At 59.3% G+C, this 19,651-nt stretch overlaps 1 protein-coding gene across 3 annotated transcripts in view; it reads right to left on the bottom strand.

Annotated features, from left to right (window-relative positions):
- TPCN2 (two pore segment channel 2) overlaps positions 1–18,667 on the bottom strand; it is a 32,701-nt gene extending 14,034 nt beyond the window's left edge. The window contains exons 1-13 of one of the 3 annotated variants that reach the window (XM_049892736.1): positions 18,512–18,667; positions 13,443–13,507; positions 12,602–12,678; positions 11,649–11,733; positions 10,246–10,362; positions 8,667–8,773; positions 7,305–7,377; positions 6,951–7,050; positions 6,541–6,606; positions 5,641–5,705; positions 5,080–5,180; positions 3,789–3,870; positions 3,577–3,663 (exon numbers count right to left, since the gene is read on the bottom strand). In XM_049892736.1, the coding sequence (XP_049748693.1) occupies positions 3,577–3,663; positions 3,789–3,870; positions 5,080–5,180; positions 5,641–5,705; positions 6,541–6,606; positions 6,951–7,050; positions 7,305–7,377; positions 8,667–8,773; positions 10,246–10,362; positions 11,649–11,733; positions 12,602–12,678; positions 13,443–13,507; positions 18,512–18,644 (1,158 nt within the window). In that variant the 5' untranslated portion in view covers positions 18,645–18,667. Of the gene's footprint in view, positions 1–3,576; positions 3,664–3,788; positions 3,871–5,079; positions 5,181–5,640; positions 5,706–6,540; positions 6,607–6,950; positions 7,051–7,304; positions 7,378–8,666; positions 8,774–10,245; positions 10,363–11,648; positions 11,827–12,601; positions 12,679–13,442; positions 13,508–18,511 lie in introns of all 3 variants that reach the window. The other 2 variants (XM_049892735.1, XM_049892737.1) reach the window with 2 other exon arrangements.
- Between the last annotated feature and the right edge of the window lie 984 nt (positions 18,668–19,651).

Here is a 19,651-nt window from a genome sequence, read left to right as displayed (position 1 = left end):
AAATAACCTAAGTGCCCATCGATAGCATAACAGAACCGTGATAGAATATTACACAGCCGTTTTATTTGTATGCGAAGTGTCACAATGTGGAAGATGCTACATGAAAAACAAAAAGGCATAAACTATGTGCTAGTAACCATAAAAACTTAATTTAGAACAAAAATAATTCATTAACAGGCAGGGTGGAAGACGATGGAGGGCAAGTGACACAGTTAACATACTGGGCTGCTAACGAAAGGTTGGAGGTTCGAATATACCCAGAGGCACCTCAGAAGAAAGGCCTAGCAAGCCACCGCTGAAGGTCACGGCCACTGGAAACCCTATGGAGCGCAGTTCTACTCTGACACACGGGGGGTCACCGTGAGTCGCATTTGACTCAGCAGCAAATGCTTTGTTTTTTTTTTTTTTAATGAAAACACTTGTAAGACCCAGCATTTCCATCCATGATACCCCCTCAGGCACCCCTCAGATACTGGCTCAAGAGCACAAGGACAGTTCACCGCAGCACGGACTGCAACAGCGAACAGCGGGGACGAGGCTGAGCACTCCTCGGCGTGTGGCGGACCGCGGCACAGCAGTGAACAAGCAGCAGCTGGAGCTGAACACACAGGCCGCCAGCTCCAGGTGGCCACTTCAACTCAAATTCAACAAAACAAAAAATCCAATTCCCCAGTCACACCTGCCACATCTCAAGGCTCAGCAGTCCCACGTGGCTAGTGGCCACCTCATCAGACAGGCAGATGCGGACACTGCCAACAAAAAGCTCCGCGTGAGCACAAGAAGACACATGGGACACGGTGAGTGGAGGTGCAAGGTGCAGAGAGAGAATCATGACACCTCACCTGTCTGTCAAAGGAAAAGTATTTCTTCAGGTACACAGGTTGTTGTTAGGTGCCATCGAAGTCAATTTTCCCTCAAAGCAACCCTGTATGTCAGACCAGAACTGCCTCATAGGGTTTTCTGGGCTGTAATGTTTACAGGGAGCCCTGGTTGCACGGTGGTTAGAGCCTGGCTGCTAACCAGAAGGTCAGCAGTTCAAATCTACCAGCTGTTCCTTGGAAACCCTACAGGGCAGTTCTACTCTGTCCTATAGGGTCGCTGAGTTGGAATCAACTCAAAAGCGACGGTTTTTTTCTGGTACTTCTACCATGGTAGTTCTGGAGCCCCGGTGGCACAGTGGTTAAGAGCGGCTGCTAACCAAAAGGTCAGCAGTTCGAACCCATCAGCTGTTCCATGAGAGTAAGATGAGGCAATCTGCTCCAGTAAAGATTAGGCCTTGGAAACCCTCTGGAGCAGTTCTCCTCTGGCCTATAGGGCTACTATGAGTCAGAATTACCTCGACAGCAGTGGGCTTAATCTTTGCAGAAGGTTGCCAGGTCTTTCTCCCAGGAAGTGGCTAGTGGGCTCAAACTGCCAACCTTTTAGTTAGCAGCTGACTGCTTAACTTATATGCCACCAGTGTTCCTCCAGGTACACAAAAACCGGAAAACCCACTGCTGTCGAGTGGATTCTGACTCACAGCGACCCTGTATGTTGCTGCTGCTGCTGTTGTTGTTAGCTGCCGTCAAGTCAGTTCCAACTCACGCCCACCCCACGTACAAGAGAACGAAACACTGCCCGGTCCTGTGCTAGCCAAACAATCGTTGCTACATTTGAGCCCACTGTTGCAGCCACTGTGTCAATCTACCTTGTTGAGGGTCTTCCTCTTTTTCACCGATTCTTTACTTTACCAAGCATGATGTCCTTCTCCAGGGACTGATCTCTCCTGGTAACACGTCCAAAGTACATGAGACGCAGTCTCGCCATCCTTGCTTCTAAGGAGCATTCTGGGTGTACTTCTTCGAGGACAGATTTGTTCGTTCTTTTGGCAGTCCGTGGTATATTCAATATCCTTCGCCAACACCACAATTCAAAGGCGTCAACTCTTCTTCGGTCTTCCTTACTCATTGTCCAGCTTTCACATGCATATGATGTGATTGAAAATACCATGGCTTGAGTCAGGCACACCTTAGTCTTCAGGGTGACATCTTCACTTTTCAACACTTTGAAGAGGCCCTTTGCAGCAGAGTTGCCCAGCGCAGTGCGTCTTTTGATTTCCTGACTGCTGCTGCCATGGGTGTTGACTGTGGATCCAAGTAAAACGAAATCCTTGACAACTTCAATCTTTTCTCTGTTTATCACGATGTTGCTCATTGTCCAGTTGTGAGGATTTTTGTTTTCTTTGTGTTGAGGTGCAGTCCATACTGAGGGCTGTGGTCTTTGATCTTCATCAGTAAGTGCTTCAAGTCCTCTTGGCCTTCAGCAAACAAGGTTGTGTCATCTGCATAACACAGGTTGATAATGAGTCTTCCTCCAATCCTGATGCCCCGTTCTTCATATGGTCCAGCCTCTCGGATTATTTGTTCAGCATACAGATTGAATAGGTATGGTGAAAGGATACGACCCTGACACACACCTTTCCTGACTTTAAACCACGCAGTATCCCCTTGTTCTGTTTGAATGACCGCCTCTTGGTCTATGTGCAGGTTCCTCATGAGCACAATTAACCTACCCTAAATACATTTTTTAAATACATAGCTCTAATTGCACGGGAAAGCCCCGGATGGAAATCCCCGAAACATCGTACTAAACGTCGTGGCTGCCCTGGAGCAGGACCCACGCTGGCTGAGCCAGCGTCGGTTCACTGGCCCTCAGCTCCCAGTCACCCTTCAGTGCCCGCTCTGCCGTGACGGCAAAGCCCTTTCAGCATCTCTTGTCCACGGAGAGCGCAGTGTTAAGCTTTCTCAGTAGAGGGCACCGCAGGGACACTGCAGGAGGGAGGGACTCTGGCTACCTCTGGGGTCAGAGCGTGGGGTGAGGACACGGGTATAGGTCTGTCCAGCCATGCACCCAGACAAGCCGTCCCTTGGCAAGCCTGCAACCACAGCCCGGCCTGGCGATACCAGCTGCCATGAAGTCAACTCCGACGCACGGTGGCCCCAGGTGTGCCGCTCATGGCGGCCCCAGGTGTGCCGCTCACGGTGGCCCCAGGCGTGTCACAGTAGAGCTGTGCTCCCTCAGGTTTTCAGTGGCTGATGTTTTGGAAGTAGATCACCAGGCCTTTCTTCTGAGGTGCCTCTGGGTGGGCTCAAACCTCCCACCTTTGGGTCAAGAGCCTGGTGCATTAACTGCACTACCCAGGGACATCCACCATCCCAGAGCCCTCAACACAGACACTGGCACTCTGAAGGCCTCCAGCCAGCACCAGCCCCCAAAAGTCTCCCTGCACACCCCCACTGTTGCCCGTACCCCACCTCTAGCCCAGACGGCTGCTCCCTGCCTGCCCGCCCAGCAGCTGCAGACAAGCCCCCGCCCGGGCAACCCTGCAAACATTTCTGCCACCTGTGGGCTGACACATCTTCTCCACTGAGGTCTGTACCCTGCCATGGGGACAAGTCTGTCCCCACTCAGAAGCCCAGGACGTGCATCCTCGCACTGGTCATGAACGAGTTATCTCAGGTGACCAGGGCAGCGGGGGTGGGGGAGGACTGGTATCAACACAAGTCCCACGTTAACCTGGTTAATTCAAGCAGTTACCTCCTTAACCACTCTTTTGTCCAGCTCGTTGAAGAGTTTCTGAAACTCGTCGGCCGACAGCAGACCGTCACCGTGGGAACGCAGCTTCTGCAAAGCAGAGGAGCTGGATCAGCAGGGTCTGTGGCCCTGTCAGCGCCCCAGGGGCCGGGCTGATCCGCTGGCCAATGGCCCAGGGGGACCCAGCAGCACAGGCAGGCAGGCGGGGCTGCTACCTGCTCAATGGCACGTTTGCAGTGGGTGGCCATGTGGGTTTTCTGGAGTGCCCGCAGGAAGGTCTCGGGCTTCACCCCAACCCTGTGAGGGAGAAGAGACGATGCCACGTGAGCAAGTCCAGGTCCTGAGCCCTGGCTTCCAACTGTGACCCCAGGCAACCACAGGGGACTCCACTCAGGAGCACATGCGGCCAGCACCACGGGCACTTTCTGTCCCTTCTTTAGAACCCGGGACAGCCTGATCATCCCTTGTGAGGGGCATGTAGAGCCCCGCAGGCACAGGGTCTGGCACAGGCTCCCCGACTAACAAGCTGAAGGCAGGCCCCTCCCCACTGGGCACATCCTCGCTGGCACCACGCCCAGCCTCGAGCTCTGGGCCCACATTTGCAAACAACACGCCTAATGGAACACCACCCAGACACCTGGGGATCCCAGCAGCAGCCCAGGGATTTGGAGCATAAAACAGGACGAGAAGAAAAGGCCCAAGGCCCTTGAGGCCCCCACCAGCCCAGGCTCTCACCAGCCCACAGCCCCTCACCAGCCTGAGGCCCGCCCCCATCAGCCAGAGGCCTCCCACCAACCCAAAAGCCCCCACCAGCCTGAAGCCCCCAACCAGCCTGAGGCACCCTCCCCACCAGCCTGAGGCCATCGCCACCAGCCCAGAGCCCCCCCACCAGCTCAAAGCCCCCCACCAGCCTGAGGCCCCTTACCAGCCCATCATCCCCCCCAGCCTGAGGCCCCCCTCACCAGCTTGAAGCCCCCCTACCAGCCTGAAGCCACCACCAGCCTGAGGCCTCCCCATCACCAGCCCGAAGACCCCTCAACAGCCCCAAGCCCCCCCCCACCGCCACCAGCCCAAAGCCCCCCACCAGCCGAGGCCCCAGGGTTAACGCAGACAGACGGGAGAACCAGGCAGCCCCGGAGCACCGGGGATATGATGCTTCCCGTGACTGCAGAGAGAGTATCTAAGGCCCAGCACCAAGTATGTGGGAAAGGAGAGCAATAAAGGCCGCACAACAGGAAGGAAGGGATTAATGTCACTGAATCACGTGTGTGGAAGTCGCTGAACTGGCAAATGTTTTCTTGGGTGTTTTCTCCACCATGAAAAGATAAAACCAGCCTGGCGCCTGCGAGCAGGGGGCTCGCACACAGCCAGCGCACAGGTCATGCTTTCTGGAAAGAACCATCTGGGAACACGCGGACCCCTTCCAGAGCAGCAGCCTCCACTCTCAGGGAGAAAAGGGTCCCAGGCTCCGCCCATTCCCCGAGCCCTGGGGGTCCCCACACTCACGCCTGAGGGTGGTCCTCTCTCCCCTCCTCCAGGGAGGCGAGGACCTCGTAGGCGGCCCGGGTGCCCAGCCGTCTCCGGAACAGGGATGTCTGGAGTGAGAGCTGCAAAGAAGGTGATGCTGAGGGCCTCACGCAGCTGACCTGGTCAGAGCCCCCACCCCCAGGCAGCTCACAGACTCAGGGAGAGGTGGGGTCCCCGCAGGAAGGCACCCAGGCCAGGGCCAGCTGTGGCTCCCTGCACAGTGGGTCCACCGAGACACTGTATCTGGGGCCCCAACTGCCCAGGGAGTGGCAATCCCTGGCAGCCCCCCTCCAGGGGGCTGGGGAGGAAAGGGGCACCCTCGGTGGCAGTGGGGACAGGAAACGGCAGGAGAGGTAAGCTTCCCCAGAGACACTCTCCCCAGTTCCAGAGCATGGTGCCAGGCGATAGGTGCAAACCCCTGGGGAGCCTGGTCGTCAAGGCCAAGGACCCACCCATCGGTCAGCTGTCATAGGTCACACCTCGCCTGGTGCCCCCAGCACCCTCTCCTGCCCAGACAGCCCAGCTGGTGGTGGCTCTCACCATCAGGTAGCCCCGGAACTGATTGTAAATGATGGCCGTCAGCAGGTTCATCAGGAACAAGCTGCCTTCAAGATAAGAGGCCCGTCAGCGTCCCCCAGGGACTGTTCAGTGTCCCCACAGGCCAGTCAGCGTCCCCCACAGGCCAATCAGTGTACTTCCCATGGCCCGGTCAGCATTCCCACACGCCCATCAGTATCCACCATATGCCAGTCAGTGCCCCACCATGGCCCAGTCAGTGAACCTCCCCCATGGCCCAGTCAGCATCTCCCATGGGCTGCTCAGTGTCCCCCCACAGGCTGGTCAAAGTCCCCACCCACGGGCAGGCAGAGCAGGAAGGGGCAGTGGCGTCTCCAGCCCACCCACCAGTGGCCAGGGCCAAGGGCAGGACCGGGCTCGGGGTTGGAGGGCGCAGCACACCCGAGACGGCCCAGGAGTCCCCATGGGTGCGGATGGGAGAGGACTTGTCCCTCGGGCCGTGGGGCTGCGGGCATGTCCCTGGATCCCTGGCCCCATGTCCTCATCTACAGCATGGGGTGGGGGTGTGCCACCAGCATGACCTAGCCACAGTGCCCAGGACATCAGTGTGAGAGCTCTGGAGACCCATCGGGGTCCCCAAGGTGGTTACGGGGTGGGGGGCCGTCCCAGGGCAGGCCCATTGGGGTCACCGAGGTGGAGTTACAGGGTGGGGTGGGGGGCCATCCCAGGGCAGGCCCATCGGGGTCACCGAGGTGAAGTACTGGGTAGGATGAGAGGGCTGCCCCAGGGCAGACCCACCAGGATCACTGAGATAGAGTTACAGGGTGGGGGGCCATCCCAGGGCAGACCCAGTGGGGTCCCCAAGGTGGAGTTACGGGGTGGGGGCCGTCCCAGGGCAGGCCCCAGCCGAGCGTCCAGCCTCACCAATGACAGTGAAGAGGATGAAGAAGACACAGTAGATGCGGTTCTTGGAGTAGGCCGGCATCATCACTGAGAGGAGACAAGAGACACTGAAAACCCGGGGCGCGGCCGAGTCCTGCTGCAGCCCGACCCCATCTGCCCTCGCCCAGAGCAGAAAGCCAATCCTCACGCCTCTGCTCGCACGCTCTCAGGAATGGGAAACTCACTACCTTTCTAGGAGGTTCATCTCTATGCTGACCTGAAGTCGCCACCTGAGACCCCTCCCCGGACAGGCCAGTGCCCCCTCTCAGTTCAGGGCCTTGAGTCACCCCCCAGTACCCCCTTCGCCCCTTTGGGCCTCGACCTCCACCCCACCCCCCAGTGTCCCGCTCACCCCCCCCAGTGTCCCCCTTCCCCTCCGGCCCCCCGCACACCATCAGGGTTGTTGGCTGTGGTCAGCAGCACGAGGAGGGAGGTTAGGGCCTCAGGCAGGTTGCGGAAGTAGGTCAGCCGCTCCTTGCTCAGCCCGTCATCCTGCCAGGAGCAGGTGTGGCTGGCTCAGGGGGACCGACTGGGCCGCCACCCACCGGCTGAGGCTTCCACAGCCATGCCCCACGCCTGGAACCCAACAAGCCATACCACCCACCGTGGGGTCGACCACCTCCCCCCACGGTTCCCAGCAGGCTCTGTGGGGATGGTCAGACAGGCCCTAGCTCAGGCCCAGACAGGACAGCAGGGAGACCACGCGCCACGGAGCGCCTGAGCCACGCTGCTCACGGGCCCCTCACCTTCTCACCAGTGAACAGCAACATCCCAAACATGGTGAAGAGGCACAGGTGTAAGGCCAGCAGCAGCGCCACGCTGGGGTGAAGGCCGTGGTCAGCACGGGGAGACGCGGCCCCCACTCCAGTGACCGACAGCTGACCCCCCGCCCCGGTCAGTGACAACCGCCTACGCAGCTCCCTGAAGCGTCGGCCTTCCCCTCCCGGGGACCTGGACCTGCTCAGCCCCGAAAGGTCCCGGGAATGGGGCCTAGCCCTGCCCAGGGGAGGGGTCTCTGTTTGGTGAAGATGAAACGGCAGCCCCCCAGCGTGCCCCATGGGCCACCCGGACTGAGGGGAGAGGCCAGACAGAGATGGGGTGCAGCCACAGGAGCCTCAGGGGAGGTGACTTGAGGCAGGGGAGGGGCCCCAGGCAGGAGTGAGGGCAGAGGGTTCCAGGGACCTGGAGGAAGGTGGGCGGAGCAGGCCGGGCACTCTGGCAGTGATGGGAGCCATGAGAGCCTCCAAGGGGGTGAACACTGCATGGTGGCGGTGGCGGGGGAGGGGGCGGGGGAGGGGTCATAGCAGGGGCAGAAGGGGACAAGCAAAGACCCAGCAGAGGAAAGAAGCATCACTAGGACTCAGCAATGACCACGTGCGGGATGGGAAGGAAGATGGGGGGCAGCCAGGTCAGCAGTGAAGGGGCCAGGTTCTCAAGGGGCTGCTAGAACTAGAGGACCTGACAGCACAGCTAGGAACCCTAAAACACCACCCGGCCGTAGCCTGCCCACCCGGACCCCTACACTGTCTCCAGCCAGGCCCTACTCAGCATGGTCCAGTGTTGGTGCCATGCCCGCAGTGTGCCTGGACACTTCCCAGGTCTGGGGCACAGCTGCCCAATGGGACCCCACTGGGCCCTGTACCCCCAACACCTGTCCCAAACCACACAGCACAGGCCACGCCCAGGGTGCCCGGCCCACCTGGCCAACTCCAGCAGCACCCCACCCGACCCAGGGCGCCCACCTGGCCATCTCCGGCAGCACCCCACCTGACCCGGGGCGCCCACCTGGCCATCTCCGGCAGCACCCCACCTGGGCCCACCTGGCCATCTCCGGCAGCACCCCACCTGGGCCCACCTGGCCATCTCCGGCAGCACCCCACCTGGGCCCACCTGGCCATCTCCGGCAGCACCCCACCTGGGCCCACCTGGCCATCTCCGGCAGCACCCCACCTGGGCCCACCTGGCCATCTCCAGCAGCACCCCACCCGACCCGGGGCGCCCACCTGGCCATCTCCGGCAGCACCCCACCTGGGCCCACCTGGCCATCTCCGGCAGCACCCCACCTGGGCCCACCTGGCCATCTCCGGCAGCACCCCACCTGGGCCCACCTGGCCATCTCCGGCAGGGTGGAGCGGATGCACTTGAGTGTCTTCTTCATCATAGACGAGTTCTGCAGCAGGAAGAAGGGGCGCAGGAGCCGGCGGATCCGCACCGTCTACGAGAGAAGGGGCCACGCTGGGACTCAACTGCCCGAGGGCTCAGGGTGCAGCCGTCACCCCTGCACCTGCCATCCCCGGGCAGACTGTCCCGAGACCCTGGCATTTGTCCCCAACACACGACATCCCAGACGCAGACTGTCCCGAGACCTCAGCACTTGTCCCCCTACACCTGACATCCCAGGGCAGACTGTCCCGAGACGCTGGCACTTGTCCCCTGTACCTGACATCCCGGGGCAGACTATCCCGAGACCCTGGCACTTGTCCCCTGTACCTGACATCCCGGGGCAGACTATCCCGAGACCCTGGCACTTGTCCCCTGTACCTGACATCCCGGGGCAGACTATCCCGAGACCCTGGCACTTGTCCCCTGTACCTGACATCCCGGGGCAGACTGTCCCAAGGCCCCGGCACTTGTCCCCCGCACCAGTCCCATAGGGTTGCTATGAGTCTGAATCAACTTGACAGCATTGGGTTTCATTTTTTTTTTTTTTATGTTGTTGCTGTTAGGTGCTGTCAAGTCGGTTCCAAATCATAGCGACCCCATGTACAACAGAACAACCCACTGCCTGGTCCTGCGCCATCCTCACAATCATTGCTATGTTTGAGCCCATTGTTGCAGCCACTGTGTCAGTCCATCTCACTGAGGGTCTTCCCCTTTTTTCAAATATATATACACGTACATATATACATATATGTTCATATATATGTGTATGTGTAAATGTATATATACACGCACATAACAAAACTTGGTGGTGTAGTGGTTAAGGGCTATGGCTACCAACCAAAAGGTCGGTAGTTCGAATCCACCGGGTGCTCCTTGGAAACTCTATAGGGCAGTTCAACTCTGTCCCGTAGGGTCGCTATGAGTCGGAATTGACTCAACAGCAACGGGTTTGGTTTTTGGCTTTATGTTATATACACACACGTATAGATCACATGTCTGTGTGGGCATGGTGTGTGTGTATGGACACACACACCTCTCCAAGTGGTTCTGTTTCTCTGGAGCCCCCAACTGACACGAAGCACCAGTGGGCTCCAGTCTCCTTGGCTGACCCTGACCGGCATGGCAGTTCCAGTGAGGTGCTCCTAGAGACTGGGATTCTGCGGGCAGAGGCTGGGGAACTGCTGGGCAATGCAGAGCCTTGCCCGTGCTCACCTGGGGCAGTCATACCCGGGTGGCACCTTCACAGGGCACCCAGATAGCCGCAACGCCCCCAGGTCCTCCACTCACCCACGGGATGACCCAGGAAAACCTCGTGTGTCCTCCTGGCCTCAGTGTGCTCATCTGCAAGATGGGAGCAAGGCTCTCTGGCTAACGGGGTGAGTGGGTGCTACAGGAAGAGGACTATGCTGGGCATACAGCCGGGTGACCACAGAGCCTCAGGACCCATCTCCCTGTTTCCCAGGGCAGCTGCACTCACACCCTGCAGAGCCCACCCACCCATCTAGGCACTGCCGCATCACCTACCTCCCAGCAAACAAGGCTCAGGGACACGATCCAGTCTATCAGTGACACCACCAGCACCAAGAGGTAGGCCAGCAGCCAGGGGCTGCTCCGGTACTGGTACCACCCAAACAGGTAGCCCTGCAGGAGAGACAGGTGAGTCGGCTACCGGTCACAGGGCAAGAATCACATGAGGCAGGCTCAGGGCAGCGGAAAGCAGAGCAAGCCTGGTCAGAGTCCTTTCGGCACAGTGGAAGAGCAGGGAACTGAGCAGAGTTCAGGAGGGGTGCCTAGCCATGGCTAGTGCTGCCTGGATGCCATGACACATAGGGCAACCTCACACAGGGCACTCACTGGCTCCTCTGGCCTCAGTTTCCTCCCCAGTACAGGGGGTCCTGCTCTCACCCCTCAGGTAACAGGAGAAGGCGCGTAGGCCTGAGGGCAAACAGCCAGGTGTGGCTGGAGGCGGGGCTGTGGTCTCCTCTCCCACCACCTGCCTCTCCCACTCCCACCTGCAGAGGGCGCTGCGCACAGGTGCGTCTCTGCCCACAAGCAAGCCAGCATTCACACAACGTGAAGAACTTTTCACCAGTTTCAGTTCCACTGTAAAACCCCTGACCTCCTAACCACATATGAGCCAAAAAAGAAGCCATGAATGAGCTGCTCCCGTTGGCCTCCACCACAGACTCATCCAGATGCCCGCCCTACCCCCGCGGCTGCACGGAGGCCGAGCCCACCCTCCTAGAGACCCCGCCAGGCAGAGGCCCTTGACGGGATGGTCAAGCAAGCCTGCCTGCAGCTTGGGGCTGACCCTGCAGGGAGGGACAGCCAGCCTGTCAAGGCATGAACGGGCAAGTCCACCAATGCAGTGCTGGAATATGTTGTTTGATGAAAACAACAGATCATGTGGCCACAACAAGGCCTGCGCCTCTAGGCCCCACAGGGAAGTCACTAGGCTCAGCCAGCTCCGACACGCCCCAGATGCTGACACGGGCAGGCCAAGCCCACCTCCAGCTTCCAGCAGGATTCAGTCACGGGGACACAGGCGGACATGCAGTAGCCACTGCGTGGGCCGGAGGCCCTTCCTGCCCCCACCCTGGCGTTCCTCTTCTCCTCAGGGTGGGAGAGACCACCCCGCCCCCTCGCTCTGCCTCAGCTCCGGTCTCAACCACGCTGAAACCCCACAAGGCTGCACCGCCCCCCATGGTACCACCCAGGGGAGAAGGGCTGGCAGAAGCCTCTGCCCCGAGGCCCAAAACTCCCCAAGAAGCCCCGCCCTTTGCTCAGCAGGCCAAGAGGCAAAATCTGGAAAAAAAAGCAGCTAGGTCCAGGAACACAGAAACAAAGAAGACAAGGAAAAAGGGTGTTGGGCAGCCCGCGTGGGCAGGGAAGGGCAGCAGTGGCTCGGCCCCGTCCACTCCACTCACCTTCACAAAGACATCGGCCACAAAGACCAGCAGACAGAACAGCTCCACGCTCTCGGTCAGGCCACAGGGCGGCTCCCAGGCGGCACTGCGGAACCGGAGGTCCGAGGAGCTCGTGAGCGAGGAAGGAGTCTCGACAAAAGCCAGGGACAGGATCAAGAAAATGATAAAGCTCAAAACCCTGCAAAAGGGACACGCTGGCTAAAGGCCAGGACCAGCGGCCCCGTGGGGCCGAAACGCCGGGGAGCAGGACGAAGGCCGGGTGCAGAGGGACAGGCCCACGGGTAACAGGGCAGGAGTGCGTTCTGGTGTGTGGCCACCTGTGCCCGGTCGGAGGACACTATCTGATCAAACTCAGCTGCCGTAACACAAGGCACAGTGCCCGGCCACAAAGAGAAACAACACGCTGATGCACACGACAGCACGGAGGAGCCTCGAACACGCTCCACCGAGTGAAAAGACGCCAGGCGCTGAAGGCCACGTATTGCATGATGCCATCACACGGAATGTCCAGAACGGGCAAATCCAGAGCCAGGGAGCAGATGAGTGTTTGCCAGAGACGGGGGCTAGGGGCCCGGGGAGTGACTGCTGTGGGTTTGAGTCTCCTTTTGGGGTGATGAACACGTTTTGGAACTAGAAACAGGTGGTGGTCGCACAAATCGTGAATGTATTAAACGCCACTTTAAAAAGGTGAATTTTATGTTACATGAATTTCACCTCAAAAAAAAATTCCATTGCCTTTGGCTCACAGAACATTCTAGAAAGAACCCCTGACCACCAGAGAAGCCCTTCTGTCTGTCTGGTGAGGAGGGGACAGTGAGGGAAGCCTTCTCCACCCTCAGGGAGGGGCAGGGGGACTGGAATCTGACACCAGGTATGGTCCCCAGCACAGGTGAGACCACCCACCCCCCCGCCACAAGCCTGCAGGGCCCCAGGCTGCCCGTGTGCATCCTCACCGCTGGCACGAGTTGGAGTAATACCACCGGTAAAACCACATCGCGCTGGCGTCCATGCGGTGGTTGATGGAGCGGTACTGGAAGTGGGGGTGACAGAGGAGCGTGAGCGAGCACCCCCTGTGCTGCACACGCGTGTGCCCTCACACACATGCCTGCATGCACACCCACTCCCCCCCGACCCCCGCCACGGCAGGCACACATTGGGAGACAGGCTGTGCAACACCTGGGCACATGGCCAAGACACCTCCCCCACCGCAGGGTCAGATGGCCACGAGCTGCCATGTTTGCCCACCAGGCCGAGGGTGCCCTGAGGCCCGCACCCACCCACTTAGCTCTGACCCCAGGGCAGGCACGTGCGCCGCCCTGAACATTTGCTGAAAGGGTTGCTATGCCCTCTGTCTGTACAAGGCTGACCCCTCACTCACCACTTCAGCCACGTCATCCTCCCAGATGCCCCCCAGCCTAATCCCACCTGCGGGGGACACTGCTTGCATCCACATTGTCACCCTAACCGAGCCTGCGCGGCGTTTGCGGGAGGGAATGGTCTTTCATCTTAGCCACCTTTCCCAGGACCCAGCGCTGGAGCCGGCACATGACAGACCCTCAGTACGTGGCAATTCACCGGGCCGAGCGATTCCAGGACTCAGAAGAGGAGCACCCGAGCCGTAGCCCTCAGCGAGGACTCAGGAGAACCCTGCCCAGAGGCCCTGTCACCCAGTTATCTTGACCATACAGGCCAGAAACAGAGGCCTGGCCATTGGAGCAGGGGTGAAGGGGTCACTGGGGACTTCTCAGGTCATCACCCAGCGACCACAGAGCCCAGGGAGGAGTCACCACCCACCTTAATGGCGTCCTCAATGAAGACCACGGCCTGGTCAATGCAGAGCTCCTGTCCAGCCTTGGCTCCTGCAGGCAGAGAGGACACATTGGTCAGGACAGGCTTCGGTCTCTTTCTGAGGTCCCATTTGTAACGGACACCTTCCACCCTGTAGCGCTGTAGGGTCGGAGCCCGGTGAGGAATCATCTCACCATGTGCCAGGATGTCAGCCCGGAAGAAAGGTGCCCTGCACCACAATCCGCTGCCCAACGTACAGCTCAGAGCCTCCGGGGGAGCCAGGGCAAGGGTAGCAGGGGGCTCCTGACTATAAGGGGCCTTCAGGAGAAGGCGGGCAGCTCAGAAAGTCACTGTCCAGCGCCCCACCTACACACGAGCCCCTCGCCCACAAGGAGCCACAGTGATGTGTTGTCTGGGGCTCAGGCCTCGCCCACCATCCCTAGTGCGCCAGTGCGTGACTGGGGCTTCACTGTAGAAGAAGCCATTTGATAAGCAAATGGGACACAGCGGTACCACCAGAGGACTCCAGAGGCAAAGTCCACACTGCCAAGGTCCAGCAGAGACGGCGCCCAGGCAGCCACGGGAGAGTGCAGCCAGCACGTGAACCCCCGTCTGGAGTTCGGTGCCTGGGAATGAGAAGACCCCGTGGCCCTTTCCGCCCAGGAGTCTACCAGGACCCGCGGGTGCTGAAGCTGACATCAGCTGGCTCCCAAGAAAATGGAGGCTCGCACAACTCTTCGCAGTGGCAGGAGGGAAGGTGACGGTGATGGGCACCTTGGTGGAGCTCAGGACCACTGCCCACTCTGCCCACCACCCCAGGGAGGCTGCTGCTCCTGTCCTGGGGCTCACGCTTGGGGACCTGGGGCAGAGGCCACAGGGGCCGATCAGGAATGTGGGGCCTGGAGAGAGGCCGGAGACTGGACCTAGTCCTGGCTCTGCTGTCGCCTCTCAGTGCACCCGGAGCAAGCGCCTTCTCTGACTGGGCCTCGGTCTCCCCACGTGTACAGCCACGAGGCTGACCCTGAGGACCCCTAAAAGCCCTCCCAGGGTGGCGTCCCGGGACAGGTGTTCTGGGAGAGGCGGGATCAGGGACCACCACCACTGCTGTGTCCGCAGAGCCAAGACAGCATGGAGCTTGGGCACTTGGCAGAACTCAAGGCGCCTAAGCCCTGAGGGGAGGCTGTGGAGGGGGGCAGGGGGCCCCCAATAGGCCCCATGATGCCAAAGTCCCCGAACTAGACCGACTGCCTGGGGTACTCTAACGGTACAAGCTTCCTAGATGAGAAGAAAGAAGCCTGGTGGTGCAACGGTTAAGTGCTCTGCTGCTAACCAAAAGGTCAGCAGTTCAAACCCACCAGCAGCTGCACAGGAGAAAGACCTGAGGATCTTCTCCCATAAAGATTACAGCCTAAGAAACCCCATGGGGCAGTTCTAATAATACTGTTACGTGGGGTCACCATGAGTCAGAATCGACTCAACGGCACCTAACAAGACACAAAGAACCTGAGGCCCTGAGAGGTCACGGGCCGCCGCCAGGCCTGTACCAGGGGCTCATGGCCAGGCCAGCCATTGGGGGCCCACGGTGTCAGGCACCCCAGAACCGTCCACCTCACAGTTCCCTTCACCTGGGTCTTCTTGCTGTTTGTACAATTCTGGTTCCAGCCACCTGAGCTTACCAGCCCTCTGGCATCCAACCCCAGAAGGCTCGCCCACCAGACCCTACAGTCCCCACCCCACAAAGGCCCCTTCCCACTGCAGCAGCCAGCAAGGTCATGCCGCAACCCCCGTGAGCACAGCCTTCTGCGGCCCCCAGCCAGGCCCATGGGCCCACCTCTGCCAGTGCCCCACCGCTGCGCGCACCCAAGCCTCCCCCAGTCCTTCTGAGCCTGGTTCCCCCGAGGCCACGCTCTCCAAGGCCTCCAGCCCTAGCCCATGCTGTTGGCTTTGCCAGGAATCCTGTTCCCCAGCTTGTCAATTAGGGACAACCACCACCCCCCTCAACCGAGGGCAGCCTTGGGGAAGCACACCCTGCCCTGAGCTCGTCACCCTGGGTGGAAGTTACCTGTCCACACCCCTGACACCCACCAGGCATACCAAGTCAGAATATCTGGGCAAACATTGCTATGACTCGAATTGGGTCCCTCCCAAAGATATGATATCCTAACCCCTCTACTTGTGAATGTGGCCCTGTCTGGAAAGAGGATTTTTCTTTGAAGTTAACAAGGTCATACGGAGTACGGTGGGTCCTGATTCCTTCTGAGTGGTGCCTTATAAAGGGCAAAAGAGTCACACACTGGGGCAGACACCAAGTGAGGATCTCTCTAGTAGCCAAAGAGCACCAAGAGGTGCCCAGGGCTGCCAGAAGCTGGGAGAGACAAGGAAGGACCTTGCCCTGGAGCCTTCGGAGAGGGCGTGGCCCTGCAGACACCCTGGGTTCAGACTTCTGGCCTCCAGAATAAAAACAATAAATCTCTGTCCTTTAAACTACCCTTTTTGTGGCATTTTGTTTTGGCAGCCCCAGTGGTGCACTAGTTAAGCGCTTGGCTGCTAACGGAAAAGTCACGAGGCTCAAACCCACCAGCAGCTTGATGGGAGAAAGATGTGGCAGTCTGCTTCCGTAAAGGCTGCAGTGTAGGAAACCCTATGAAACGGCTCTGCTCTGTCCTAGAGGGTGGCTCTGAGCTGGAATCAACTCCAGGGCAATGGGTAGCCCCAGGAGACTACGACAAATGTCGCCCACAAAGCATGTCTCCCATCAGCCCCCCGAGGGCCTCTCTGCCCTAAGCTTCTACCTCGAAACACCTGGATCTAAACCCCGATCCCCTTCCTGCACACCCATACGGGAGCTCCGACCAACTCCCCCTGTGACCCTGGGCAAGCCCCTGCATCTCTGTGCCTCAGTTTCCCCACTGGCCCTACCTCATAGGACTGAGGTATGGATTGAATGGTTACTGAAGTGAGAGAAACCAAACGAAAGCTCTGCACAGTAAACCCCGGTAAACATTAGCCGGTATTACTATTAGGCGTCCCTGGGTGGCACAAACAGTTAAGCACTCGACTACTAGCTGAAAGGCTGGCGGTTCAAACCCCCCCAGAGGCACCTTGGAAGACAGACACGACAATCTGTTTCCAAAAGGTCAGAAAAACCCTGCGGGGTTCTACTCTGCACACATGAGGTCACCGAGAGTCGGAACTGACTCGAGACTGACGGCAACTGCTAACAGCGTTATCATTATCCTGAGAGCTCCCTTCGTAGCAGAGCAGTTCCTTCTCCTCTGATCTTTTCCTAACCAGCAAAAGGGTAACACTCTGACCCAGGCACGAGAAAGCCATCTGCACGCTCTGACTGCGGCCCCGCCAGGCGTGGCTGGATCAGAAGAAACCTACCACAGGGTCCACAGTCAGCAGGAGACCCCGACTGTGGGGATGCCAGCCCTGAGCATAGGCCCCCACCTCACAGCCCAGCCAGGCGCTGGGACGGGGACTGAATAAGCCCCCCTCAGTGCCCACTGACCCCTGTCTGCCCAGCCGTGCCAGCCAGGCTGCCCAAGATCGGAACACAGGGTGTCCTGTCCCTGTTCTCAGATGCCTTCGCCAGGGGACACACACTAGACAGAGAGCCTTCCCCAGCTCTCTTGCTGGCTCCCACCCTATCAACAATGCGGGTCTCACTTGCCCAGCCCGCCCACCCCCTCGGCCAGGGCTGGGACCTACAACAGCCAGTCATCAGAGCCAACACACCCGGCTCTCCCACCCTGGGTGCTCCCTGGACCATCTTCCTCTGGGCAGGGCTATTAAAAAAACTAAACCCATCATCAGTCAAGTCAATCCCAACTCATGGTCATTCCATGTGTTACAGGGTAGAGCTGCTCCATAGAATTTTCTTGGTTGTAATCTCTACAGAAGTAGATGGCCACACCTTTCTTCCGCAGTGCCGCCAGGTGGGTTCAAACCTCCAACCTTTCGGTTAATAGTCAAGTGTGAACTGTTTGCACCACTCAAGGACTCTGGGCAGCACTATGACTGCCCACCTTTACCGAGACTCAGAAAGGTGAAGCCACCTGCCAAGGCCACACAGCCAGGGAGGGGCAGCCCAGGAAGGCACCGGAACTCTAGACAGTCTGTGCCCTGAACATCACCACACTCTACATCCCTGTCCCTGCCACCACGAGGACTGGCGTGGGCTGGATTGCGTGTCCTGGCCCAGGAAGTGACCAGAGAGCTTTTCCAGGGAAGCCTCTGAGATAGGCAAACAGGGTAGCCATCACAGCCTCTGGTTTTGTGGACCCCCACCCCATTATTCCACGGATGGGCACATGCCTGCAGACTGGTTATGGGGACCCCTGTTCCAACCCAGGCTCCTCCCAGACACATAAGGAAAGTGAGGCCCAGAGAGGGGAACTGGCAGGGCATGAACACCCAGTTGGTCCGCACAAAGGCTGCACAAGAACTCAGAGCTGTGACCTTGGACATGTCTGGGGGTCTCTGTGGACCTCAGTTTCCTCATCTGTATCTGAGGCCCCAGGGACCCGTGGCCTCCCTTCTCCCTGGGAATGGGCAATCTCTCTGGAAACAGGAAGCGCAGGCAGGAGCCAGAGAGCACCGGTGGGAAGCTGCAAAGGCAGAGGGAGGAAGCTGCTGGCTCAGCAGCCTGTCCCAGTGTCCCGGGAGCCCCTTGGGACCAGGAATCAGGAGACGGAAAGGACCCTCCAGCCACTCCTCGCTGGGTTCGGATCCCGCTCCAGCCACCTACTTGGCGAGGCCACCTCCCCTCTCTGCGTCGCGGTTTCTCCCCTGAGGAAATGGGTCACCAGACACCCCGGGGAGAGCACGTGGCCCAGGCCGCCAGAGGCCGGAGGGGCTGGTCCCCGGCTCGGGGTGCGGGACTCGGCGCCCCAACTCTGCCCCAGCCTGAGTCGATGCCCGGACTCCAGGGGAGGCCCCCTGACCCAGAGCGACCCTGCCGCTCGGACTCCCGCCCGGAGGGGTCCCGGCAGCCACCCGGGCCGAGGGGGACGCGGAGCCCCGCGCGACCCCCGCCCCGGGTCGCCCTCGCCCCGGCCCTGGCCGCTTACCTCTGGCCTGGGCGCTGCGGCAGGTGGCCACCGCTGCCGCCGCCACTGCCGCCGCCGGGCAGTCACGGCCGCGGCCGCTGCCGCCGCGGGTCGCACCCAAGAGGGGCTCCGACTCCGCCTGGGGCTCCGCCATCTGGTTGCCGCGTCCCGCCCGCTCAGCGCAGCGCGCCGAACTCCACTGCGCAGGCGCGGCGCCCCCTCCCGCCCCTGGAGTTCGAGTGGGGCGGAGTGCACAGCTCTGTGACGTAAGGGTGCCCCTTCGCTGCCAGCCAATGGGGAGAGGGGTCTCGTGACGTGGGTGGGGCTTCCTAGGGATCCGCCCCCCTGGGTGGAGCTCCGTTTGTTTCCCCTGGTGGGTGCAGCGTGTCAGGGCTTGAGGACGCGCCTGGGACAGGGAGGATTGCTTTAGAAGGAATTTGCTAGAAATGCAACTCTCTACCAGATCTGCTGAGTCAGAAACTCAGAGTGTGGGGCTCAGCAATGTTCCAGAAGACTGAGCAGCTCGGTTGAGTTTGAGAACCTTTGGACTAGAGTATCGGGTGGTGCAGATGCTGAAGTGCAGGACTACTAATTAAAGTCTGGAGCTTCAGACACACCCAGAGGTGCCTCGGAAGTAAGACCTGGCAATCTGTTTCCAAAAGGTCACAGCCTTGAAAACCCTATGGAGTGCAGTTCTACCCTGCACACATGGGGGTTGCCATGAGTTGGAATTGATTTCGTGGCAACTAACAACAACATTGGGTGCCTGGGGCTGACGGCAAAGTGCCTCCCCCTATAATGGAACTTGAGTTCACCATCTGATAAGAAAAGTAGGAAGAGTAAATATAACTGATGGTAGAGTTCAAAAAGGCAAAAAATATTTACAGTATAAAGTACTTTCAACATTAAGAGCTTGTCCTAGTTGTCTACGATGGAAGTAACAAATTACCATAAACTTAGCACCCTAAAACAACTCCCATTTATTGTCTCATAGTGCTGTGTCTGGCAGCTGGTTCTCCTCTCATGGCCTCGAGACCAAAACAAGATGGCAGCCCACCTTTGCTCCTATCTGGAGGCTGTAGGGGAAAATCCACCTTAGGCTCATTCGGGCTGTTGGCAGAATTCAGTTCTCGTGACCTTACAACTGGGGTCTCCGTTTCC

The sequence above is a fragment of the Elephas maximus genome, chromosome 7 (genome assembly GCF_024166365.1).
Source record: "Elephas maximus indicus isolate mEleMax1 chromosome 7, mEleMax1 primary haplotype, whole genome shotgun sequence".
NCBI classification, from domain to species: domain Eukaryota; kingdom Metazoa; phylum Chordata; class Mammalia; order Proboscidea; family Elephantidae; genus Elephas; species Elephas maximus.
Note: the sequence above shows the minus strand (reverse complement) of the source record. Positions and strands in the feature narration are given on the sequence as shown.